Here is a 24,440-nt window from a genome sequence, read left to right on the forward strand (position 1 = left end):
TTCTCCCTGTCTCTATTTCCCGTGTAGGATGTGCCAACACTGGGGTTTGAACTCTGGACCTGAGCACTGTCCTGTTGCTTTTTCACTCAAAGCTGGAACTCTACCATTTGAGCCACAGACCAATCCTGGCTTTTGTGGTGATAAAAGTCTTGCTGGAGATAAGAGTCTCTGAAACTTTCCCACTCAGGCTGGCTTCAGACTGCCATCCTGAAATCTCAGGCTCTTAAGCAGCTAAGATTACAAGCATGAGTCACCAGCACCGAGCTTCTTTTCTTTTCTTTCTTCCTTTCTTTCCTTTTTCAGGCAAAGAGATTTAATGTGACAGTGAAATACTGAAGTCTAACTGGTTTTAGTTTAAACTACAAAGTATGTTTTCCTTAGTGACACTAGATTGTAATAAATCTTTCATGTATACATTAGATGACTATGATATATGACATAATAAGCCATATTTTATGGGGTGCACTTTAAATATTCATTAATTAGCAGTGTGGAAACACAAGTCTTTGATGACTAATCCCAATTCAACTGGAAACCAGTCTCATTGTCCCACAACTTTTTTTTTTTTTTTTTTTTGCCAGTCCTGGGGCTTGAACTCAGAGCCTGGTCCCTGAATTTTTCTGTATTTAAGGCTAGTGCTCTAACATTTGAGCCACAGGGCCACTTTTTCTGAGTAGTTTATTGGAGATAAAAGTCTCTGGACTTTTCTGCCTGGGCTGGCTTTGAATTGTGACCCTCAGATCACAGCCTTCTGAGCCATCAGCGCCCAGCTAATTCTCCATTTTTTGATAGAGTTCAGAAACTGTGGATATACACCAGTGGAATAAGTTCTGGAATCATTGTGAGCTGTAAACTCACCTTCCCATAATTACATGTTTATCTACCTGCTTGTTTCTCAGAAGGAAATAAACATTTGGCTCCAACATTCTGGGAATCCTCAAAAAGTACTTTCCATGAAATAGTCACAATTTGTTGATTTTTCACTAAGAGCTTGGTTGTCAGATCCTATTTCACAGATCCATTCTTTCATATTTTCAAATGTATTTCTTTTGCTTTAGTTTCCTGGTTTATTATACAGGGCATGGCAAAATACACAGATGCAGAGATTAAAGCTGGCTGCAGTGGGAATGTCTTTAGTCCCAGCTACTTGAGATCTGAGGCAGGATGATCTGAGTCCAAGAATTTGAGACCAGCCTGGGTCTTTTTAAACCACCACCAATGTCACCAGCAAACAACCCTCCCCCATGACCTCCCCCCCAGCCCAATTTAACACAAGACAAAATATACAAGAAGAGATACCTAGGACGAGGGGCTCAGAGCTTCCATGCCCACTCAGGGTTCACTACCCTCTAGTGATTTCCATGTGTTCTGGTGGATTTGCTCCACTGCTATCCTAGCTTGTGTCCTGGCTTTCACTAGGACACAATGATAGTATTGATGGTTAGAAGTTGGAGACTCAGGAACAATTTGGTCTTGTCCACATCCCTCTGAGGAATGATCCTTGGTAATGGCACAAGCAGATGGTAACAGAGGGGCCAAGAAGGCAGTGGCCTGAGTGTTGGGCTTTCAGGGAGAGGAAGAGAGGGAAAGAGAGGGGGGGGAGAGGGGGAGAGAGAGATCATTATTCATATTCTTTTCCCTTTGGAGTCTTGAGATAAAGGATTCCTGCAGGACTCCAAATCACAGCCACAGACTAGAGAATGTAATTTGGAACTGAGGCCAATAAGATCTTCATATGTATCTCCTGTTGTTTTTCCATTATTACAGACAGCAGCTGCCCACACTTATAGAGTGGCAGGTGGTCTGTGGGAGAGAGGAGGGCACACTTGGGGCCAGGCCAGTAGAGGAAGTGGGAGCTACAGTAATGATGCACAGACTAGAGTCTGCTCAGTCTCCCCATCATTTTCATCTCCTTAAGTACTTGCCTCTGAAGAATTCTTCTGAGGGATGGAGGAAAATCACTCCCTCCCTAAAGCATTGCCACTGCATTCTACCTCTCGAGCCATACTTCCACTTCTGGCTTTTTTTCCCCTGCCCATCCTGGGGCTCAGATTCAGGGCCTGGGTACTGTCCCTGGGCCTCTTTGTGCTCAAGGCTAGTGCTCTACCAGTTGAACCACAGCACCACTTCCGTCTTTTTCTGAGTAGTTTATTAGGATAAGAATCTCATGGACTTTCCTGCCTGGATTGGCTTCCTGAGTAGCTAGCATTACAGGCATAAGCCACCAGCCCTCAGTTACACTTCTGGCATTTTGGTAGTTAATTAGAGATAAAAGTCTCTTAGATTTTGCCTGTCCAGGCTGGCTTTAAACTATGAGCCTCAGATCTCAGCCTTCTGAGTGGCTAGGATTACAGATGCAATCCACCAGTACCCAGATTCTTCTCAGCTTATTTTAAATTTGGGCCCCAGGGCAAGTGAGGGCCCAATGAAAAGATGCTGGAAACAGAGAGGTTGAGAAGGGCCTTTGGGCCTTGGTGAGGTGGAGACAAGAGATTGCTGGGCTGGATGTGGCATGAGGAGAAGAGGACCTCAGACTGAGGCTCATCTGAGCAGGAATGGGAATCACCAGACGTTTGCTCATAAAAGAGGTTTTAATACTGCCATACTACTGTGCTTGTCTTACCATTTTCCTTAACTGTGTGAATTTAGGCAGACTTCCTGGAGTTTCAGTTCCCTCTTCTGTCAATGTGGTTAAGATTATAGCACATTCTTGGGATGTGGTATGAATTTGAATTAATGGGAAGCACCTAGTACACAGTAGGTACCTTATATTATCGCCCAGCAAAGGGAATGCACACACCTATTACAAAAGGCTGATGGAGAATGACTTAATCCCCTGAGAGCAGGGCTTCTCTCGTATTGGTCATTCTATCGAGAGATAGTTATGAGTATGACTAGTAACATATGGCTCATAGATGATTTTATGCAATTTAGTGAGGAAAATATTCCCAAGCTTATTTGGGGAACAAAGGATAATAAAAGTGATATATATATATATATATATATATTTTTTTTTTTTTTGTGGTTGTGGGGCTTAAACTCTGAGCTCTTCAGCTCAAGGCTACCATCCTACCCCTGGGCCAAGCCCCATTTCCTATAAAGGTGATTCTTATGGTGAAAAAGTTTGAGCTCAGAGCTGTGGCTCAACTCACCCAAGTCAGTGAGTCAGAGGTAACACCAAGACACCTGGGGCCTTTATGGTGAGACCGTTTTCTTTCCTTGGGAAAGGGATGGGTGGCAGCCTTCAGCAGGCCTGTCTCTCACTTCTGACATCTACTTTCCTCTCCAGCCTGTATCCCTCCTAAGCTTTTTTTTTTTTTTGGTTGTTGTTGGTCATGGGTTGAATTCTGGGCCTGGGTGCTGTCCCTGAGCTCTTCAGCTCAAAGCTACCACCCTACCCTTGGAGCCACAGTGCCACTTCCCGTTTTCTAGAGGTTAATTGGAGATAAGAGTCTCACATTCTTTAGTGCCTGGGCTGGCTTTGAACCTCCATCCTCAGATCTCAGCCTCCCGAGTAGCTAGGATGACAGGCGTGAGCCACCGCACCGGGCTATCCTAAGCTTTTAAAACAGCTTTTGGAAATCTGGCTTCTATTCTCATTCACTTAAGCTTCTCATCGGGGACTGTTCTGGATCGCCTTTCAAGGGAGGCAGATGTAGGTGTGGGAAGGCGGCTTGGAAATGAATCAGCACTGCCTCCTCCTGGGTGAGTCAGGAACGGCTGGCCTCCTGGAGGAAAAGCAGACGCCTACGCTGCCATGACAAGTTCTAATCACCAGGGGGCACAAACCAAAAATGTAACACCAAGATAGCCGCTGTTGCAAAAGAGGCGCAGGTGCCTGTGAGAGGATCCCTGGAATGTGAGGATGCAGCTTCGTGGTCTGGGTATGGGCAGAATCACTGCCTTGGATGTCCCCACTGTTTGTGTTCTGGCTTTTCTGTCTTGTAGGGAACTGGAGCCTGTCAAGATGGGACTCTAGGAGTTCTGCCCGCTTCTCCCCCCCCCTTGAAACTTGAACTCAGGGCACCAAGCACTGTCCCCCCAGCTACAACACTACCTCTGGCTTTCTGTTTATGTGGTGCTGAAGAATTGAACCCACAGCTCTGTGCATGCTAGGCAAGCACTCTACCACTAAGCTACATTCTCTGCCCAGAAAAGCATCTTTTCTATCAAAGTGATTTGCTTCCTTTCTTTTACTCTTGAGAGAATGGTTTTACTGAAAGGCTCCTACTTTGGCCAGGTGGCGTGGCCCTTATTAATTACATTTTGGTTCCATCCATCCTTTTCTTATCCTGTTAGAAGCTCCTTGCGTTGGAGCTACATCCTGTTTCATTAAGCCACATCCTTTTGTAGATTGCGAACCGGAGCCCAGTCAATGTGAGCAGAGAGGCAAGGGCTTGCTGGATTAAGGATAAAAAGAGAACAGCCTTGCTTGACAGATTTTTGGTCCATGGCATAGCAGAGTTGGCGTCCCTGTTTTTTTTTTTTTTTTTTTGCCAGCCCTGGGCTTGAGCTCAGGGCCTGAGCGCTGTCCTTGGACTTTCTCAAGGCTAGAGTTCTACCACTTGAGCTTCAGCACCACTTCCGGCTTTTTTGTATATATGTGGTACCAAGGAATCAAACCCGGGTCTTTGTGCATGCTAGGCAAACACTTTAAGCACTAGGCCAAACTCCTGGCCCTTTTTTTTTAAATTTAAATTTTTATTTTTATTTTTTTTGCCAGTCTAGGCTTGAGCTCAGGGCCTGAGCACTGTCCTTGGACTTTCTCAAGGCTAGAGCTCTACCACTTGAGCCTCAGCACCACTTCTGGCTTTTTTCTATGTATGTGGCACCAAGGAATCGAACCCGGGTCTTCGTGCATGCTAGGCCAAACTCCCGGCGGCGTCCCTGTTTCTATATGACACCCCACCATCCTGAGCTGTTTCTGACACTGGTATGACAAATGCAGTTGCTCAAGGTACACAGCAAGTCAGTGGCAAGTTAATGTGAGTTTCAATCTCAAGAACATGGCCATTGACCACAGCTTCTGAGAACAAACCTGGCTAAGGACAGATGATCAGCTGCTGTCTGACTGCATAACTCCCTTTTGTCTTGTTCCTTTCTTCCTAGTCCTCTTTGCCCCTGTTCTATTTCTCTTTGATTTCCCTTCCCCTGCCCCCTGCTGCCCCCTGCGTTGTATATGTGTGCATGTGCTGGTTCTGGGACTTGAACTCAGGGCCTAGGTGTTATCTCTGAGCTTCTGTGCTCATGCACAAAAGTTGAGTTGGAGGTGACAGTCTCACACTTTCCTGTCCCTCAGATCTCTGCTTTCTGAACAGCTAGCTGGTGCCTGCTTCAGTATATCTTTTTCCAGTTTCTCGCTTTTTCCCAACCAACTGACCTGTTCCTCTTTGTTAGCCTGCTCATTCTATCTCTGCCCACCGGGGAGTTTGATCAGCTCCTTCACTGGGTCCCCCTGGCATAATGTTTCCTGTCATCACTCCTCAGGGAGTTGTAGCTCCCTGAAGCTGTTTTCCAACCTTGTATCTCAGGGGAGAAGTTATTATTTTGCTGGTGGAATCAGTAGTGTTGTTTCAATGGTGAGAAGGGCTCACTGACCCCTGGACTCCTGCAATAACCCCTCTGGAACCCCTGTTGTCACTCAGTAGTGCGAACCAGAGTAGCACCTGGTGTGGGTGCAGACCTGGCCCTCATGCAGAAATGAATAAGACCCAGTCTTGGGTGGGTAAGCTCACCATGAGGGGGTGAACAAGAGAAAACAAAGCACACAGGTGAGTCAGTGTCAATAGGAATGCTCTAAGTACACAGAGGAGGAGATGAGGAGTGCCTTGTGTGGGATGGCACAGGTAGAAACTGACTCTGGTTGGGTCTGGGAAGGCTCTATGAAGTCTCTGGCATTTAACTGGCCTTTGAAGGTTAGATGGGAATCTCGGCAGCACAAGATATGTGGGTGGATGTTGGCATTCTGAGCAGAATGATCAGTGTAGGCTGAGGGTTTGGGTCACCCTGGTGTGCCTCTGTGTGTGACCAGTCAGGGAAGAGCTGGGCATTGGAAAGCAGTATGTGTGTTGGGGGACAGGGAGGGAGGGGTTAGGCAATAGAACTGTCCTCTTTAGAAAGAGCCATGAGACACACTGTCGAGGCTGGGTAGGAGGGGACCTGCTGAAACTCTGAGTTAAAATGCAAGAACCAGGCCAAGGTGTGACCTAGCAGTAGAGTGCTTGCCTAGCATGCACAAAGCCCTGGGTTCAATTCCTCAATCCCACACACACAGAAAAAAGCTGGAAGTGGTGCTGTGGCTCAAGTGATAGAGCACTAGCCTTGAGCAAGCACAAGGACAATGCCCAGGCCCTGAAGACTGGGGAAAAAAAGAAAAGCAAGAACCAGCACACCTCCTTGAACACCCACCCCCGCCCTCACACACATCTTCAGCAGGAAGGACTTTTCTTAGATTCTATGCATGAGACAGCCATGCGATTTGGAGGAGAAAAGGACAATAAAAGTGTGTAAGTGGAGGCTGGGGCTCCAAAATCTACTTCATTTATGCTGCCAGGCTGGCCCCCAAGTTCCAAGGTGAATGCCAGGCAGAGATGAGCCTGATCCACAGCCTGATCCCGCCACCTCTTCGTCTTGCCACCGTGTCTTGCCATCCATATCTCCCTGGGCTCCTCCAAGTGAGGGGCTCCTTGTTGGTGCTTGCAGGGCGATTGCGGCCTGGGGTTTCCGGCAGCTGCAGCCCAGGCCTTTGGGGAGAAGGGTGTGCCGTTGAGTCATTGCCTGGGCATCTAGGCCTGGAACCACAAATGAGTCACCTATGACTGGGGGGAAGGGAGACGGGGGGGGGGGGGGGAGCTGTTTGACATCTGGATGGGGAGGGCAGCTGGGCACACAGGAAGGGTGGTGCCCCACTGGGCTTGGGAGAGAGTGGGAGGAGAAGGGGGCAGCCAAGCTAGCTTTCCCTGCAAGCCCCTCCCCTGGGCTGGATTGAATAAGACTTGTTTGTCCTTCTCAGGACATGAAGAGGGCCATGTGGGATGGCCTGGGGTGGGGGGAAGGAGGCTGGGGCCCTGCCTTAGGTCTGGTTTGGGAAGCTGTCCAGGCCTCCATTTTTAGCTCTGGGTACAGGTGTCTTTCCTACCTACCCACTGGAGAAAAGGAAGTTCCTCCTGTCCCCTTTTAACTACTCCGAGAGGCTCCCTTGCCTTCTGCGGAGTATACCCCACCCCAACTCTGAGGCTGTAGTCGGAACAACCCTTGGTTCTCATACTCAGTCACTTGGTTACTCATTAAGAAGTTTTATTTCAAGTATTTGCTCAAGGCTAGTAATCTTCCACAGAAGCCCCAGCTCCATTTCTGGATTTTTGGTGATTGATTGGAGATAAGAGTCTCAGGGACTTCTCTGCTTAGACTGGCTTCAAATTTAGATTCTCAGCCTCAGCCTTCTGAGTAGCTAGGATTATAGGTGTGAGTTACAGGTATTGACTCACATTAGGAGGTATTCTAAAGTTGGGTGTGGTGGCACATAATCTTAGCACTGTGAAGACTGTGTCAGGAGTATCTTGGGTTCAAGGCTAGCCTGGGCCAGGTCCTATCACAAAAATCCAAGAGATAGCTGGGCATTGGTGGTTCTCACTTGTTATCCTAGCTACTTAGGAAGCTGAGATCTGAGGATCACGGTTCAAAGTCATCTCTGACAGAAAAGTCTATGAGACTCATCTCTAATTAACCATTAGAAAACTGGAAGTGGTGCTGTGGCTCAAGTGGTAGAGCATTAGCCTCTCAGAAGGGCTCAGGGACAGTTCCAGGCCCTGAGTTCAAGCTCCGTGATTGACCAAAAAGAATATATTGGGAGATATAATGATTATTAAGAGTAATCTTATTCCAACTCATTCTGATATCTGTATCCTAATACTCCCTAGCTGACTTTCCTGGCCCTCAGTCTTCTAAAAGTGGCCCTGGATTGTTCTATTCCTTCTCCCTTACCTCTTTCTGTCACATACACACACGAACACATATGCACATGAGCACAGGCCATGAGATTTCCACCAGCAGCCTCTGACACAGGAATGGGCTCTGACTCACACTCGTGTCATGAGAACCAGGCCTGGAATGAGTCTCCAGGCCCCAGAACAAGAGTCAGTTCCCCTCACCCCCATCTGGAATAGCCCTATCCCCATGATACTTCCCTCTCCTCACTGTGGGCTCTGCAGCTGCCCTGAGCCCAGTCTAGAGCCTTCCTCCAGCTGGTGGTGGCCCTGCCTTTCCAAGCCGCCCTCTCGGGGAGGGAGGGGATCCGAAGGAAGTGGATAGAGGGTGGCAGGAGGCCAAGTTTGTCTAAATCAGGTTAGGGCAGGTTTGGATTCTCAAAATTGCCAAGTTGGGGTGGTGGCAGGCAAGAAGGGAAGGTATATAAATCCATGTTCTTGGGGTCTGGCCACTTGTTCCTTTCCTAGATCTTTCTGCCACTTGGTCTGGTAAGTGCCTCTGTCCTGCTGCTGGCCTGGGTCTCCACTTTTGTCCTGTGTGGCGATTCTTGTGGGATGGATCCTTGGTGGGGTCAGATTTGAACCTCTCTGGATCTCTTGCACTTGGGAAGATCTGCTGTGGAGTGTCAGATGGAGGGGGTCTCTCCCCGCTTCCCTGGTGAAGGAGCTCCGGGTTCTCTGTGGTCCTGTTGGTTTGGGATTTACCCTGAGGCTCTCCCATGGGTCTTTGCTATGAAGTCTCTAGGTGAATCTCAGTTTGGGTATGTCACACTGGGAGGGGGGCCTTTCTTTGGAGGTCTAGGCCTTGGAGTAGATGATGTATGTGTCATAGCTATTTTTATAAGAATCCTGAATTTGACTTTTCAAAGTCCTGGATCCTATGAAGACTAGGGACAGGAAGCAGGGGTCTCAAGGGCATGTCGTTACCTGGCTCCTGATGCTGAGCAGTGCCAGGGCTCTGCCCAAGGCCTCTGTATTTTCCTGCCTCCGCCAGGGTGTAACTGTCAGGCAGGCCCAGGGCTTTCCCTGCCTCCAGCGCTGGCTTTTGTGGCCTTGCCCAGGGACTTGTCTAACATTTCCAGGCTGAGAATGCTGGGAACAGCATCCTCAGAGGCATAGCCATGGAAAAGATGACCGTTGAGCTCTATCCTGTGGGCCCAGCTTCCATCATGATCCTTACTCACGGGGTGTTTAATTTCTTCTGTTCTAATCCCAGAAGGATTCTTATGATGGGGAAAGTGTTCACGTGCCTTCATTTTACCTTTGCCCTATCTGCACAGAGCTAGTATTACATGACTCAGGGTGATGGAGGCATACTCCCCACCCTCTCAGAGCCCCTAGTCTATGGAGGCAAGGACTCCTCCAGCAAGCCTGGTACTCTGGGGACCATAGCCATGCCTAGACTGTGCAGAGAACCAACTAGCTCATCCAAGGACAGGCCTGGGCTCGCCACAGACTGGAGTCAAAATGGAACTGTGGCCATCCTGTCATTTTCCTGTCCACAGATACACAAGAGGGGAGCTCTGCTCTTGAAGGTGTGTCCTGATGCTCAGAGGGGAGAGAAAGACTGACAGGGAGAGTTAAGCAGGGGCCTCCAATGCCAGGTTGTGGGCCCTGCCTGTCCATTCCTAGGGGGGTTTGGTGAGGCAATTTGGGGCCCAGGGCACAGTGGGTCCTGTAGAAGAGGCTGAGGCTCCAAGTGTTTTGGTGATGTCTCTATCACTGTCATCTTTTCAGCTTCAGATCTAAGATGGCCAGTCCTCTGGAGCAGGCACTGTTAGTGATGGTCTCCACCTTCCACAAGTACTCTGGCCGAGAAGGTGACAAGCTCAAGCTGAACAAGGGGGAGATGAAGGAACTTCTGTACAAGGAGCTGCCCAGCTTTGTGGGGGTGAGTGGGGCAGGTCAGGAAAGGGAAGGTCCTGGGGAAGTGGGGGTGGGGGGTGCTTTCCTTCTTGTACTTTCAGGGTATCAGCTGATGTATATACTGGGTGGGAAGGGGCTCAGATGGCCTATTCACAACTTTTTCCTCATGGCTCTCAGAGTGGGCTTGAGAGCCATTTCCTGCAACCTTTCTTTCTTTCTTTCTTTCTCATTCTATACATGGCTATTTCTTGCAACCTTCCATCCTTTCTTCTTTCCTTCCTTCTTTTCTTTCTTTCCTTCCTTCCTTCCTTCCTTCCTTCCTTCCTTCCTTCCTTCCTTTCCTTCCTTCCTTCCTTCCTTCCTTCCTTCCTTCCTTCCTTCCTTCCCTCCCTCCCTCCCTCATTTATTTATCTTTCTTTCTTTCTTTCTTTGTTTCTTTCTTTGTTTCTTTGTTTCTTTCTTTTTTTCTTTGTTTCTTTCTTTGTTTCTTTCTTTCTTCTTTCTTTCTTTCTTCCTCCAATCTTGGGGCTTGAACTCAAGACCTAGGCACTGTCCTTGGATACTTTTTGTTCCACTTCTGGCTTTTTCTGTGTATGTGGTACACAGGGTTTTGTGCATGCTAGGGGAGCACTCTTTTGCTAGGCTGTGCTCCCAGCCCCTCCTGCAGCATTTCTTTCCTCCTCCTTTTCCTCCTCTTTGTTGATGGCACTGGGGATTGAATTCAGGGTCTTGAGCTTGCTGAGCAGGCACTCTATCACTTGAGACAATCCTTTAGCCCCTGTTTTTTGACTCGGATTATTTTTGAGATAGTCTAATTTTTTATTTACTTTATTTTTGCCCATGCTGGCCTGGGTTGTGACTATCCTACTCACACTTTCTGGATAGTTGGCCTGAAAGATGTGCAGTATCCATTGAGATGGGACCTTGCCAACATTTTTGGCTTGTGCAGACCTTGGTCCTGGTCTTTGCCTCCTGAATAGCTAGGATTACAGTTGGGAGTCAGGCCTGTGCTCTTTTCTTTAAAAATTTATTTAGAGTTTTATTTGCTTTTTAAAGATTGTTTTATTAGCATACATTAGTTGTATAGGATTTTTAAAAAATGTGTCATTTCCATACATGCATACACTATACTTCTTTCCATTTTTTAAAATTTTTTTGGTGGGTCATGAGGTTTGAACTTGGCCTGGGTTTTGTCCCTGAGCTCTTCAGCTCAAGGCTATTGAGCTACCCTTGAGTCAGGTTCCACTTCCTGTTTTCCAGAGGCTAGCTGGAGATAAGAGTCTCAGGTCCTTTGGTGCTGGGTTGGCTTTGAACCTTGATACTCTGATTTCAGCCTCCTGAGTAGCTAGGATTGCAGACATGAGCCACCGTGCCCAGTTCCTCTTTTCTTTTTTATTTGGGTTTTGGTTAAATTTTTCTGGTCACGGTTGGTATTGAACAGTTTTCCTCTTCTAACTTCACCTTGCTAATGATCTGGACCTGCAAGTCTGTTTCTTCATCAGCAAAACACGGCCATGCAGACATTATTAGTGCTGATATGTGCTTCTCCTCTTCCCTGTTGTCAGCAGGGGAGCTGGAAACTTCCCAGCACACTCTCTGCCCTCACTCACTGGACCCTGACTGCCTGGTGGGGAAAGAGAGCTGAGAGCTGATTTGTATGTGTGGAGGTGTGTGTGTGTGTGTGTGTGTGTGTGTGTGTGTGTGTGTGTGTGTGTGAGAGAGAGAGAGAGAGAGAGAGAGAGAGAGAGAGAGAGAGAGAGAGAGAGAGAGAGAGAGAGTTGGTGTGGAGAAGTGGAGAAGGGGAAGGGGGGATGGCTTGGTGATGACCTCATTCTTCCTTGCCTTCAGGAGAAGATGGATGAGGAGGGGATGAAGAGACTGATGAGCGGCCTTGATGACAACAGTGACCAGGAGGTGGACTTTAAGGAATATGCAATTTTTCTGGCCATTGTCACTGTTATGTGCAATGACTTCTTCCAGGGTTCCCCAGAACGGTCCTGAAACAGAGCTCTCTGTTTCCTGCCACTGATCTTCTGAGCCGGAGGAGGGAGTGTCTCTATTCCTTTTAATTTACTATTCAATAAACTTTTCAACCCCTTCTTCATGTTGACTCTCCTGGAATCATCCTGGGGCCAGAGAATGGCCTGAGGTCTCAGGTTTGGGGATTTGACACAAAATAAAAAAATTGAGAACTGAGATAGATTGGTGATATTTTATTTTGCCATATAAAGATATTTGGAAAAGAAGAGTACCATCACAATTCATTTAATAAAAAGAGAACATTTCAAAAAAGAGAGAGAGAGAGAGAACATTTCAGTTCCAATAAGAAAGGAAGATTTTTTTTTTCCTCAGAAGGAAGGACAGAGTTTGACATGGAATATTGTAAACAAAGCCTGTCTCTAGGAGCTGCTCTCGAGTTTTGACTTAGGCTAATCAATCCTGCAAAGCTTCATTTTACCATCTCTTTGTCAGATTACAGGCCTTCAACAGTGTGCTTGTTTCTGGGAAAGTTGTACTTATTTTTATGTTTGCTTTCTGATGGGCTATCTCTATTTTGGGGGGGGGGCTATCTCTATTTTGACTGTATTCTTCTTTTGATCTCTGCTAAAATGTCTCAGAGCCATCTTATACCAACATTCTAGTTTTCTATCATTTCTCCTACAACTGTAGTCTAGGTTGTGTTGTAGCTTGTGTCCTAAGGCATATCAGTTGACAATGTGACAAGATGCTTTGATATTTTGTAACAAGGGTCATCAATTTACTACTCTATGAAGGTTAGGCCAAACCTCTTATTCTTTCTTTATTCACATACAGTTATGTATGTATGTAGTGTATAACAAATTGTTATTTATTTCCAGTGCTGGGGCTTGAATTCAGGGCCTAGGTACTTCTCTCAGCCTTTTTGTTCAAAGCTGGTGCTCTAATACTTGAACTATGGCTCCACTTCTGACTTGTGATGGTTACTTAGAGATAAAGACTCTATGGATTTTTCTGCCTAGGCTGGCTTTGGACAGTGATTTTCAGATCTCAGCCTCCTGACTAATTTACCCGAATAGCCTCCACCAGTGCTCCCTCTCCCAATTTCACATTTTGGGTTCCTTTAAATTCCTCATCAGTCATATGTCACCAAAGGCCTAACCAGCAATGGTAAACAGAAACATCTATTTCCATGCCTGACATTGTGAAAATAGGCATTTCAGGTTCGGCTCAGTGGTTCGGGGATACCTAGTGCTTCATGATGAATCATCCTAACAATAGCTGACTTAAAACATAAGTTCATTATCTCTCGTGGTTCTTTGGATAGACTGGGTTCAGTTGATGAGTCTCTTAGTTCGAGTGTCTTTTGCAGTTATAGATGGAAACTGAAGCTGAAGCTGAAGTCAGTATCCAAAGTGGTCATTCCCCACACCTGGTAAGGAATGCTGGCTGATAACTGGGAGCATAGTGGCAGAGACTACTCCTGGCCTTGCTGTGAGGCTCAGGCATCCCTGTAGGAGCTGGCTTCTGAGAGATCTTATTCTAAAGTGGGCTTTACAAGAAGCCCCCAGTGGTAGTCGCAAGGCATATTGAGATTTATTCCAGAAATCCCAGAGCATCATCTCTTCTTCACTGAGCTAACCCAGCAAGTCATTAAGTCTGGGTTTGCATTTGGGGCCTGGGAACTGTTCCTGAGTTGATGCTGTACCATTTCTGGCTTTTGGTGGTTAATTGGAGAGAAGAATTTCACAAACTTTTCTGTCTAGGATAACTTCCTAATCATGATCCTTGGATCTCAGCTTCCTGAGTAGTTAGGACTACTGGCGTGAAGCACAGGTACCTAACAAAAAAGACTTTTAATAACTAAACAGGAAGTCAGGTGCCAGTGGTTCACACCTGTAATCCTAGCTACTTAAGAGGCTGCCATCTGAGGATCACCATTTGAAGCCAGCCCAGGCAGGGAAGCCTCCATGAGACTCTTATCTCCACTTAAGTATTCAAAAACAGGAAGTGAAGCTGTGGCTCTTGTGGTAGAGCAACTAGCCTTGAGCACAAAGAGGCTCTGGAACAGCACCCAGGCCCCGAGTTCAAGCCCCACCACCGACAACCAAAAATAAGGTAAAATAAGGAGAGAATGGACAGTGGATGAGTGATAGTTAACACATTTTTGTCTTCTTACTTTCCTGGGAAACATAGAGGCTGAAAGGAGCCCATGAGAAGGTACTGTGGTAGCTGATTGTTCTTACTGCTCTGCCTCCTATCAGTCTGTGGTTGTGAGGCAAGGCTGGACAGGCCTTCCAGGACAAATGGTCTCTTTTCATGGCCGTAAAAGCGAGAAGGCCATCTTCCTGATACCCTGTAGGAAAGAGAGCCAATAAAAATATAGGTCAGAAAATCATGATGGGGTAATTAACACCCTACCACAGGTTTCCAAGCTCTTTCCATGAGCACTGTCATTCAGATCTCATGGTAACCTAGAGGAGCTATCATGAGGCCCTTTTGACAGATGAGGAAACTGAGAACTACATTGACCATTTGCTGACATCCATTCTGGCCAGCTGCTGAGCTAAGCCTATTGTAGCATAGCTTATTGAATCTTAGCCACAAGTAGATTTGGAATGTTCCATTAGTTTCTGTACCCTGCAGATGTGAAAACAGAAGCTGAGAGAGGTTAGATAAACACTAGTGTCAGGACTTCACACATGTCTATAAGAGGAATCCTCATCCCTATGCGACACTAGAGGGCTAGTCTGGTCCTCCTTCCCTTCCCCTCCCTCTGCCATCTCGAGAGCCTTGAGCTTTGCAGGAGGGAATGAGCAGGAATGAAGGAATGAGCAGGATTCAGGTGTTCATGGTCTCACCCTAAGTCGTTGGGGGAACTGGGTCAATTCACTGGTGTAGGCCCAGAGGAGTCTAATTTCTTTTTATCTTATTTTATTGTCGGGGTAATTGTATATAGGGGTTACAGTTACATTCGTCAGGTAGTGGGTGCATTACTTCTCAAACATTGATACCCCTTTTCATATTTTTATTCCCCTTTCCCTCCCTCCGCCCTCTCCCAATCATCTTGTCTCCCCTCCCTTCCCTTCCCTATTTCAAATAAACAAATAAACATATATACAATATACCAGGTAACAAAGTCAGATACAGTAACCACCTGAGATTAACCGTAAGAGGAAAAAAGAGAAAAGAAATAACTGTACATACTACATTGAGAACAACAATCACAAAATTAAACCTCTTGTTTCCAAATCCTAGAGTTCATTTTGTTTACTCTCATCCTCTATGACCATATGTACATAGCTTTTCAGCTATTGTGATCTTCTGCTAGGAGAGTCCTAGATGTGTATTGATTATTACAAATGAAGGAAACCATGGAGCCTATGTTCCTTTGGAGCCTATGATTTTTTTCCCCCAAGTCTTTCCATATCTTTACGAATGGGGCAATGCCATTCTTTCTGATGGCAGCATAGAATTCCATTGTGTATATGTACCACATCTTCTTGATCCATTCATCTCCTAAGGGGCATCTGGGTTGGTTCCATATTGGTAAATAATGCTGCAATGAGCATTGTTGTGCTTGTAGCTTTAGTACGCCTTTATTTCTGGACATTTGGGTAAATACCCAGGAATGGGATTGCTGGGTCATAGGGAGCTCTATGTTTAGTCTTTTGAGGAATCATCATATTGCTTTCCATAGTGGTTGACCCAGTTTACACTCCTACCAATAGTGCAGTAGCGTTCCCTTCTGGGCACATCCCTGCCAGCATCTGTTATTAGATTTCTTGATAATGGCCATTCTAACTGAAGTGAGGTGGAATCTCAAAGTTGTTCTGATTTGCATTTCTTTTGTGAACAGACATGTCGAGCATTTCTTCATGTGTCTATAGCCCATTCTTATTTCCTTTTCAGATAAGTCTTAATTTGTTGTGTTTCTAGGTCTTTATGAAGAAAGTCTTGGAGTCTAATTTCTTGTATGTCCTGATTTCTCGGTTCTGGATCTGGGATGGTTTGGGCTGGTGGAGACAGGCCTCAGTCCGTTGCTTCTGGAGTTGTCCCCAGCTGAGGGGGCTGAAAGGAGGTTAGTCTCCTTTCCTTTTGGATATTTGGCAGACTGACAACACCAGGATGTCTGCGAAGAGAGCCTTAGGAACCTTCACCTCCTGTCATGGTCTTTGCTCCTTTGGGTTAACTCCTGGCAGTCTATTAATCCTCCAAGAAGTGGGAGACTGAAGACAAAGATGGGGCTTCTTTTTTTTTTTTTTTAAGCCAAACCCAAGTTCATTTTTTTCAGTCACTCCAAGAGGCCCAGTGAATTGAGGACAAGTTGGTAGGACAAAGAATAAGGCCAAAATGAAAAGGTTGTGTGCCGGCATCCTGGAACTAAGAACCCCATCTTAATGGCAGTCTGGGTTTCAAGCACCTTCCATCCTTGGGCAAGGGGAAAAAGATGGGCTGGGGGTGGGTAGATAGGGGATTTAGAATAGTATAGGACTGATGATTGGAGTCTTCTAGGTGCTTCTTCAGTGGTCTGGAATGGGACTCTGTGAAACCTAAGAGTTGGTACACATGTAATCACAAGGTCATGGATGCTCCTGTAAATCTTGAAAATATTTTAAATGTTCTTATCTTGGTGCCTTTGGCCTTGAAGATGAAGGAGGCAGATTAGGTAAATTTAGAGCAAATCAATCTTGTATATGAGTCTCCGATAAATATTCATTATGCAAGTACCATGTTTAATTGCAGAGTTGGACAGAAATCCAACCCAAAGGTTCAAGTAGCAAAGGAGACAGACACGATAGGGAGGCAAAGATGCCAAGCTTTTCCACCATGTTGTAGGCTCCCATGGAACACGTTCCCAGGCTCAATGAAGGGTCAGTGCTTTTAGCAAAAATAACCTTCCAGTGCCTAGGTGACTGCTGTCATTATAACTCACACATTAATGGTGGCATGCACAACGAAACTAGTAGGATTCAACTGTTCAGCTGCCCAACCAAATTAGTGACTGTCAAAGTCAGCTAAAACCAGGGAAGCTAGAGCTTTCTCTAGGCTTTCCTTGGTTACAGAAGTAACCGAGTAAGGTAAGCGAGTGACTGGGCTAGGGCTCCATGCTCCCATCTGGAGGTCACTTGATTACTTCACTCCCTCACGCCTCTCATTTGTGCAATGGACACAGATTCAGCTATTGACTTGAAAGTCAAAACAAGCGGTAGGTCTAGGCTCTGCCAACTCTCCAACATCCCAGTTCAAATCCTTTCCCCTCCCGTAGAAGAGGCTCCAGCTCTAGCTCCAGCAATCAAACATCCCTCCTCCACCTTTCTCATACTTGGCCTAATGAAAGGAAGTCAATCGTTCTGTTCAGATGCTCTTTCTCCATAGTACCACTATGGGATTGGCTTCATCACCTTGTCCCTGGTGCCTAGTTCCTTTTGGGCACAATTAGATGGAATGTGCAGGTACGTGAGACACTTTGTCATATTTTTCCCTGAGGTGTAGAAGAAGACATGGACCTCGAGTGGGGAGATTCAGTGTTCAGGGACCTTGGGAAGATGATGCTAGTGATAAGTGGGGAGACAGAGCAGAGGAAGAGGAGAGTGGGAGGGCGATGTTCTAAGAACTCTGGCCAGATTGGATAGTATCTGTTCTCACCCTCTGGGCTCTGCACTCTGGGAAGAGAGCTGGTTGCCCTCTCTCTAGTTATGGCACATTTCTTAGCGGTCAGCTCCACAGCTGTGGTAGGGAAGCTCTGGAAGGTGAGAGGCTAAGGGTATGGCTTAGCCTGAGGTAGGGAATCCAGTGTGTGGGTGAGGAGGAAGAATGTTGGGACCATTGCTGTGTTTTTGAAGATAAAAAAGGATGCAGGGTAGATTATACTTGTCTATGCTGGTAGGAAAGCTTGAACACAGGGGCCTTGCATTTTCATTTGGTCTTTTTGTTCAAGGCTGGTACTCTACCACTTGAGCTATAGTTCCACTTCTGGCGGATTTTTAAGAACCTCCAGTAGGCAGGAAGATCCTCTGGGTTTGCAGGAGTAGGGGAGAGAATTAAGAGGTGGGTAGAAGTAGAAGGCTGTATGAAGCCAGGTGCTGGTGGCTCACACTTGTAATCTGAACTACTCAGGAGGTTGAGCTGAGATTTGTGGATCACAACTCAAAAGACAGCCTGAACAGGAAAGTCCATGAAATGCTTATCTCCAATGAACCAGCAAAAAAGCCAGAAGTAGAGCTGGGGCTGTAGAATACCAGACTTGAGTGACAAAGATAAGGGAAAGCTCCCAGGCCCTATGTTCAAGCCCCAGTATCCCCTGTTCCCTCCCACCACTACCCCCAGGCTGTATGATACAAGCTGTTGAGAGGTTGGCTCTCATCCATGTAACTGAATGTGCCTGCTGAGTTGGGCTTAGGGACCCCTACCCTGGTGACATTGATGAAAAGCATTTTCACACTGGATTTCCAGGCTAGGAATCTTCAAGCCCATTTCAGAGACAAGGGAATAGAGGCTCTCACCAAGTAAAGGGCAGAACATGCTGAGGTCAGGCGGACAGGGCCCGGGGCCACTCCCATCATCGAGCTGTTAAGGCTTGTTCCATGAAGGTCCTCCAACCCCAAAGTGTCTTTACTCAAACTTCCTGTTTCCTTGGCTGCCCCATGGATATCACCTTCCTGCTGCCCTGCAGCTTCCGTCTGGCCTTGCCTTTTTTCTCTTTGTGAACAAACAGATGCTGCTAAACAGCAAGGAGCTACATTCAGGCCCAGAAATACTAGAGGCTTATCCCTAAGGATGTGAGCTCAGGAGCCAGGCTGCTGGGTGCTTCCAACTTACCAAACATTCATTTATTTTTGTCTCTTTCCCTAATGGATTGTTATTTCCTTAGAACAGGGCCTTCTCTGTTTTATTTAGATATCCTCAAAGCCTGAAAACACCTGGAAACAGGTGTATGGACAATGAACAAATGGCTCACTCACTATTTAGTGATCTGGGCAGCAGTTATCCAGCTTAGTCTTCCTTCCCTCTCTCCCCTGCCGGTGGTAGTGGGGATTAGACTCAGGGGCTTGAGTCTGCTTAGCAAGCATTCTATCCCTTGAGCCATACTCCCAGGCCCTTTTTATGTTGGTTATTTGGGGAGGTAGGGTAGGTACTGTGCTTCTCCTGAAACTGGGACAAGGAGTGTGAACCACTGAGCCACTGGTTGAGATGGAGGTCTCCCAGCCTTGTTTTTGCCCATCTGCTACCCAAGTAGCTAGGATTACAGACTCGTGAGAGCTATGTGTTAGTATTGTTTATTCCATGAGTTCTGGGTGCATTAACAGTGATGAGGTGATGATTCTTGCTCTCCTCCATCGCTGGCAGAGGAGGGAAATGAAGTTCTGAGGGTAAAGGTGACCTGCTTAAGGTGGCTGGTGGCAGGGCTAGAAGGGCACCATGGGGGACACTGTAAGTCACTGACCTAGAATTAATTTAATTGCTTGTCCACTCTGGCTCTGGCTTCTGCTTGTGACTCTTTTCTGTCCTCTGTCCCAGCTCCTATAACTCCTTGCTATAAAACAGAGATAATCACAGCTCTTCTTTCTCTTCCCTCTCCATTACTCACTCCCCTCACCCACAAAAGTGGACACAAAGAGTGTCCCTGGACTGGTAGCCCAGTCAAGGCTTAGTGCTGGGCCCATAGTAACATCAAGGTCTCTTGGGCTGCCCCACATGGCATTAAGGCTTCTTCATTGGCCAGGGAGCCAAATTCCTCTTCCCCTTCCCATCTCTTATGGATCTTGGGCATTTTTTCTGTGAAATGAATCAGCTTAGGGAGAAGAAGAGAGCAGAGCAGTATATGAAGAGATGTCCATTTTTGGTATTATGGTGATCTGTGTCCATTCTAGCTAAAAACAACAGGAAATGCTGGATGGAATTAAAATAATCTTTTTCAAAGCATCAAAAAAAAAAAAAAAAGACCAGGCATTAAGGATAGGTCAGCCAACTTCTAAGTGAAAGCAGAATCCTGGAAGTGAGCAAAAGTCCTGAGGGCGTTGGCCAGGTCAAGCTCAACCTGAGCCTAGGCTTTAATGGCATGGGGAATAAAAGATGGAAGCCCAAGTCCAGGGCTCACCTGAGGAACTGACACAAATGGGAGACCTCTCATGAAGCTAGGACCCCCCCCCCTCCAAAGGTAACATGTTCAGTCTAACAGGCAGAGGCAGAAGCCTCCCTTTCCTCCAGGCTGCAAGAATAGGAGATGGAGAAATCAGCCACTAAGAAACCCTAGCCACAGGCCACTGTGACATGAAATCTGTAGATCAAAATCAGCCACATCACTAGGGGCGGAGGAGCAAGAAAGCTGAGCACCCCCCTAGAAGGAACATATCTTCTTCTAGAAGACATCATGGATTAATTTCCTCTGAGGAAGTAAATGGTTTTTAGCCAAAAGCAATCAAGCACTCAAGCCATGTAGTGGTTGGTTGAGCAGGGAGGGTGTCTGACCAGCTTCAGTTTTCTCATCTATACGTGGGGGTGCGTGTGGTTTAACAGAGTACCCCCTGTATATGGAGACTGGCTGGGGTTCAACCTAAATAAGACTACAGGCAGGAGCTCCCAACTCTGGGGGAGGGGAGGAAGGGAATGAATGCTGGGGAGTGGTGTCTATCTGAAGCCCCAATGGGGCTTTGATGTGTGCGTGGGTAGGTAGGCGGGTGGCCTGTAATAGTGGCTGCTTCATGAAGGAGTTAGAGGACCCTGGGGGCAGCCTCGGCACTGACCTACTTGGGTCACATTAATTACTCCCTTCATCCCTTGGGAGACTACAAATAGGGTTGCCAGGTCTTTAGGCTTCTACAACAGAAACACCAACAACACCAGTGGTGAGTATGGATGCTTGGGCTGGGTGTCAAGGCAGCTCAGGGGACCTCCAACCCCTAGCCTGCCTCAGATCCAGGTCTGGGCGGGGGGACAGACTGATTATGCCAGTGAAGGAGGTCAGAAGTGGCAGACTCAGGGACTCCCTTGTACAAGGAATTGCTGTTAGAAGTTTGGACTGTTAGAAATAGGTTTGAGCCCAGGTCTGGCTCTCAGGTGGAGACAGTGGGATAAAAGTTCTGGTGCAGCCCTTAGCTTCCTGTCTCCTTGCTTCATTCCTGGGGATGTGTTGGGACAGGTCAGGACTGCAGGGGAAATGCATCTCAAGGACCCGAGCTTCTGGAACAGAAATAGTGATGGCGCCAGGCAGGCTGGCAGGGCTGAGTAGGGCCCACACCGAACACCTCTGAGGCTCCTTGTCCTCAGAGACCAGGGCCTTTTCCTTTCCTGGGAATGCTCACGCTTGTTCCACAGCTGAACTGGCACAAATAATTAGCAGTGTCTGGCACTCCATCCCCTCTCTCACTTCCCTGCTAGTCACAATCATGCTGGTCGTTTGCTCCCAGCCAAGAGGAATAGCTGGGGAGAGTTTTGGCCCTGTGCCCTGTGCTGTAGGACCCCGGTTCCCTGGGGGGGCCCGCAGTGAGTCACCCGGATCACATGGAAACAGTGCTTGCCTTCCTGGCTGCTAAGGGTTTCCCCAGGCTCAAGGGACCATCCCAGGACAGGGGAGGAGACAATAGAATTGGGTTGAGGGGGAAAATTCCAGGAAAGATTTCCTCTCTACCAACTGGCACCCTTGTACAGAGCCTTCTGCCCCCCAAGGTAGGGAAGGTCATTGGAAAATCTCTGAACTGGTTCATTTAAGCCAGATGATCTCTGGCCCTTCCTTTCTTCCTCACTCCTTCCCTCCCTCCTTTCCTTTCTTCCTTCCTTCCTTCTTCTCTTACAGTCTCTCTCTCTGTCTCTGTCTCTTTGTTTGTCTCTGTCTGTCTGTCTCTCCCTAGCTTTCTCTTTGTTTTTGGTATTGGTAGTAGGTCTTGAACTCAGGGCCTCGCACTCTTTGTTGGTTCTTTGTTCAAGGCTTGTGCTCTACTGAGCCATAATTCCACTCTTATCGCCGATTAACTACCCAAAACCTGGAAGTTCCAGTACCAGCATACACACACACACACACACACACACACACACACACACACACACACGCACACGTGTGTGCCTCAGAAACTTCTTTGTCTGGACTTGTTTTGAGCCACAGTTCTCAGATCTCAGCTTTCCAGTTAGCTAGGGTTACAGGTGAGAGCCACCAGCACTTGGCTTCTGAGATGACTTTACAGATAAGGCACTTAAGACCCCGAGAGAGCCACCCTGGGGCAGTGCAGAGAGGCAATGAATTCTAGTGATTTCCTTTGGCTGTAGCTTTCTTGAGATCTGGGTAGGAGGCATGATGAGGTGTTAAGGGATCCTCTCAGATCCAGTCCTTCTTCCTAGTGTCTACCTCCAGGGCCCAGGCAGGGCTTCTAAGCAAGCTCCTAGGGAAGGGAGTCACAAGCCTCAAGGGAAGTGGCTATATCTCCTAGCAGTGGGGGACTGAGATGTTCTTGGGTGCTGTGAGAAAAGGAGGTGGGGAGTCAGGGTGTCCTCAGGGAGCCCCATTGTGGGTGGTGGGTGGATATTTTCTCCCTGAGGAGTGTGCACTGGTGTTGAGGAACAAGAGGCAGGAACAGCGGCAGAGAGGCTGTGGGTGAGGGGTGGTGAGGGTATCCGGGAGCCTGGTGGTGGACAGGTCTGTGGACAGGCCTGGGCTTCTGCCCCACATGAGTCACACTCTTGTCCTGTGACAGTGAGGATGACGCGGCCCCTGGAGCAGGCGATAGCTGCCATCGTGTGCACCTTCCAGGAATATGCTGGGCGCTGCGGGGACAAGTACAAGCTCTGCCAGTCGGAGCTCAAGGAGCTGCTGCAGAAGGAGTTGCCCAACTTGACCCCGGTGAGAGCCCTTTGGGGGACACCAGTGGGATGTTGGGGTGCCCAGGGGTCAAGTACCAGCCTAGGGCAGCAAGGATGCAGGGACTGTGGGGGAGGGGAAGAAAGCAAGGGTACTCGCACGGCAGGGGCCTCAGTTTCCTCATCTGGGAGTCATTCCTGTGGGAGAAGGCCTGGGGCATAGCAGCCATTCCATCGCCAAGAGTGGGTGCTCAGCGAACGATCTGAGAAGGGGCCCTGTGGAGGGGACTAAGGCAGGGAGTCGGGGTGTCCTCATGGAAATGGGGGTGTTATCAGGAGGTGTGGGTTGGGATGGAGTAAGGGGAAGGAAGAGGTGCGGGAGGGGAGGGTGTTCTGCCTCTCTCACCTTCTCCACTCTTCCCTCACACAGACTGAGTTTCGGGAGTGTGACTACAATAAATTCATGAGTGTTCTGGACACCAACAAGGACTGCGAGGTGGACTTTTCCGAGTACATGCGCTCGATTGCCTGCCTCTGCCAATACTGCCACGAGTACTTCAAGGGCTGCCCTCCAGAGCCCCCCTGCTCCGAGTAGCCTTTCCTGTAAAAGGGGTGTGCAGCTCTGGGAAGGCAGGACCTGCTCCATCTCCACCCCTGAGGTGGTCCTGGGGAAACCTCCCCATCCTCCTTCCCCCTTCTCCTGCACCACTTTCCATCTAGAATGTCCAGGTTCCTCCTAGGGGTGCAAACTCCCCTTCCCCAGGAGGCTCGGAGACCTCCCTGGCCAGGCCCTGCTAGGGAGAGATGGAGCAATAGGCTGCCCCTACTGCCTCACTGGTGTGGATGGCAGGACCTGGGCCACTGCTCTGATGCTGGAGGCCTCAGAGTGTGGGCACAAATGAGACCACAAGCCTATTTAACTCCCAATAAAAGAACTGGCATCAGCTTGGTTTGGTTTGGTTCTTCCGGATGGATATGCTGGGTCTGGGGACTGAAAAGAACTCTTTTTACTCCTCTCTTGCCTTTTCCACCGGAGGCAGGAAAGAGGGAGGATCTCTCTGGTCTTTGAGGGAGAAGCCCCCATCTTAGGATTTTGAGAAGGGTATGAGGTCAATCCTCCTAGCTGGATGTACTGAGGGAGAGGCTGACACTCTAGGCATGGGTGGAGCTGTGTGAGCCCAGAGAGCAACACTCAGGATTAGAGCCTCTGAGGTTTTTGTTTCCAGGCAGGGAGGGGTGCTCAGTGTTGGAGGGGGAAGAGATCTTGAGGCAGACCCTACCTCTGGAGGTGGCATCCCTGAGCCACTTGCACTCCTGATTCCCCTATTTCATCCCTAACTTTCTACCCCAACTTAGATTTGTCTGTCATTCAAGACACCCATCCCAGCCCTCTATCCGTTCTTTCATCCATCCCTGAGCCCCACATCTCCCTCCCATACCCACTCTGTACTCTCTCTATTGTTGCTTCTCTATGACCTTTCACCTTTACACTCTTGAGGTGGTCTGAGAGCCCTTTCTGATTTCCCAGGCTCTACTCTGAGCTTACTGGGTATTGTAGAGAATCCTGTGGGAAGGGGAGAGGGCTGATGGATTGTCCCCCAGCCCTGATGTATGGGGCCACCCCATCCACTACTTTTTTGTTGTTGTTGGTTGTGGAGTTTGAACTCAGGGCCTGGGCACTTTCTTTGAGCTCTTTTGCTCAAGGATAGCATTCCGCCACTTTGAGCCACAGCTCTACTGCCAGTTTTCTAGTGGTTAGTTGGGAAAGTCTCATGGGCTTTCCTGCCTGGGCTGGCTTTGAGCTGCTATCCTCAGATCCTC

General features: G+C 47.9%; 2 protein-coding genes across 3 annotated transcripts; both read left to right on the forward strand.

Annotated features, from left to right (window-relative positions):
- Nucleotides 1-8,394: 8,394 nt before the first annotated feature.
- S100a2 (S100 calcium binding protein A2) lies at nt 8,395-12,042 on the forward strand. Of its 2 annotated transcripts, XM_090339865.1 has the most exons (4): nt 8,459-8,474; nt 9,491-9,520; nt 9,723-9,876; nt 11,700-12,042. In XM_090339865.1, the coding sequence occupies exons 3-4, from the start codon at nt 9,736-9,738 to the stop codon at nt 11,850-11,852; spliced, it is 294 nt and encodes a 97-aa protein (XP_090195991.1). In that variant the 5' UTR covers nt 8,459-8,474; nt 9,491-9,520; nt 9,723-9,735; the 3' UTR covers nt 11,853-12,042. The 2 variants fall into 2 exon arrangements, with proteins under 2 accessions (XP_090195990.1, XP_090195991.1); XM_090339864.1 differs by lacking the exon at nt 9,491-9,520 and having other exon boundaries at nt 8,395-8,474.
- Nucleotides 12,043-21,435: 9,393 nt separating this feature from the next.
- S100a3 (S100 calcium binding protein A3) lies at nt 21,436-23,522 on the forward strand. The gene is made up of 3 exons (XM_090339867.1): nt 21,436-21,497; nt 22,517-22,662; nt 23,050-23,522. The coding sequence occupies exons 2-3, from the start codon at nt 22,522-22,524 to the stop codon at nt 23,212-23,214; spliced, it is 306 nt and encodes a 101-aa protein (XP_090195993.1). The 5' UTR covers nt 21,436-21,497; nt 22,517-22,521; the 3' UTR covers nt 23,215-23,522.
- Nucleotides 23,523-24,440: the final 918 nt, after the last annotated feature.

This window comes from Megascapheus bottae, chromosome 10 (genome assembly GCF_031878675.1).
Source record: "Megascapheus bottae isolate mThoBot1 chromosome 10, mThoBot2.hap1, whole genome shotgun sequence".
In the NCBI taxonomy this organism is placed as follows: Eukaryota; Metazoa; Chordata; class Mammalia; order Rodentia; family Geomyidae; genus Megascapheus; species Megascapheus bottae.

Bases quoted from the DNA above. Each gene is read 5' to 3' on its own strand.
- S100a2 (XM_090339864.1), top strand. From the start codon at position 9,736: ATGGCCAGTCCTCTGGAGCAGGCACTGTTAGTGATGGTCTCCACCTTC. The intron at 9,877-11,699 runs GTGAGTGGGGCA...CCTTGCCTTCAG, and splicing joins AGCTGCCCAGCTTTGTGGGG to GAGAAGATGGATGAGGAGGG.
- S100a3 (XM_090339867.1), top strand. From the start codon at position 22,522: ATGACGCGGCCCCTGGAGCAGGCGATAGCTGCCATCGTGTGCACCTTC. The intron at 22,663-23,049 runs GTGAGAGCCCTT...TCCCTCACACAG, and splicing joins AGTTGCCCAACTTGACCCCG to ACTGAGTTTCGGGAGTGTGA.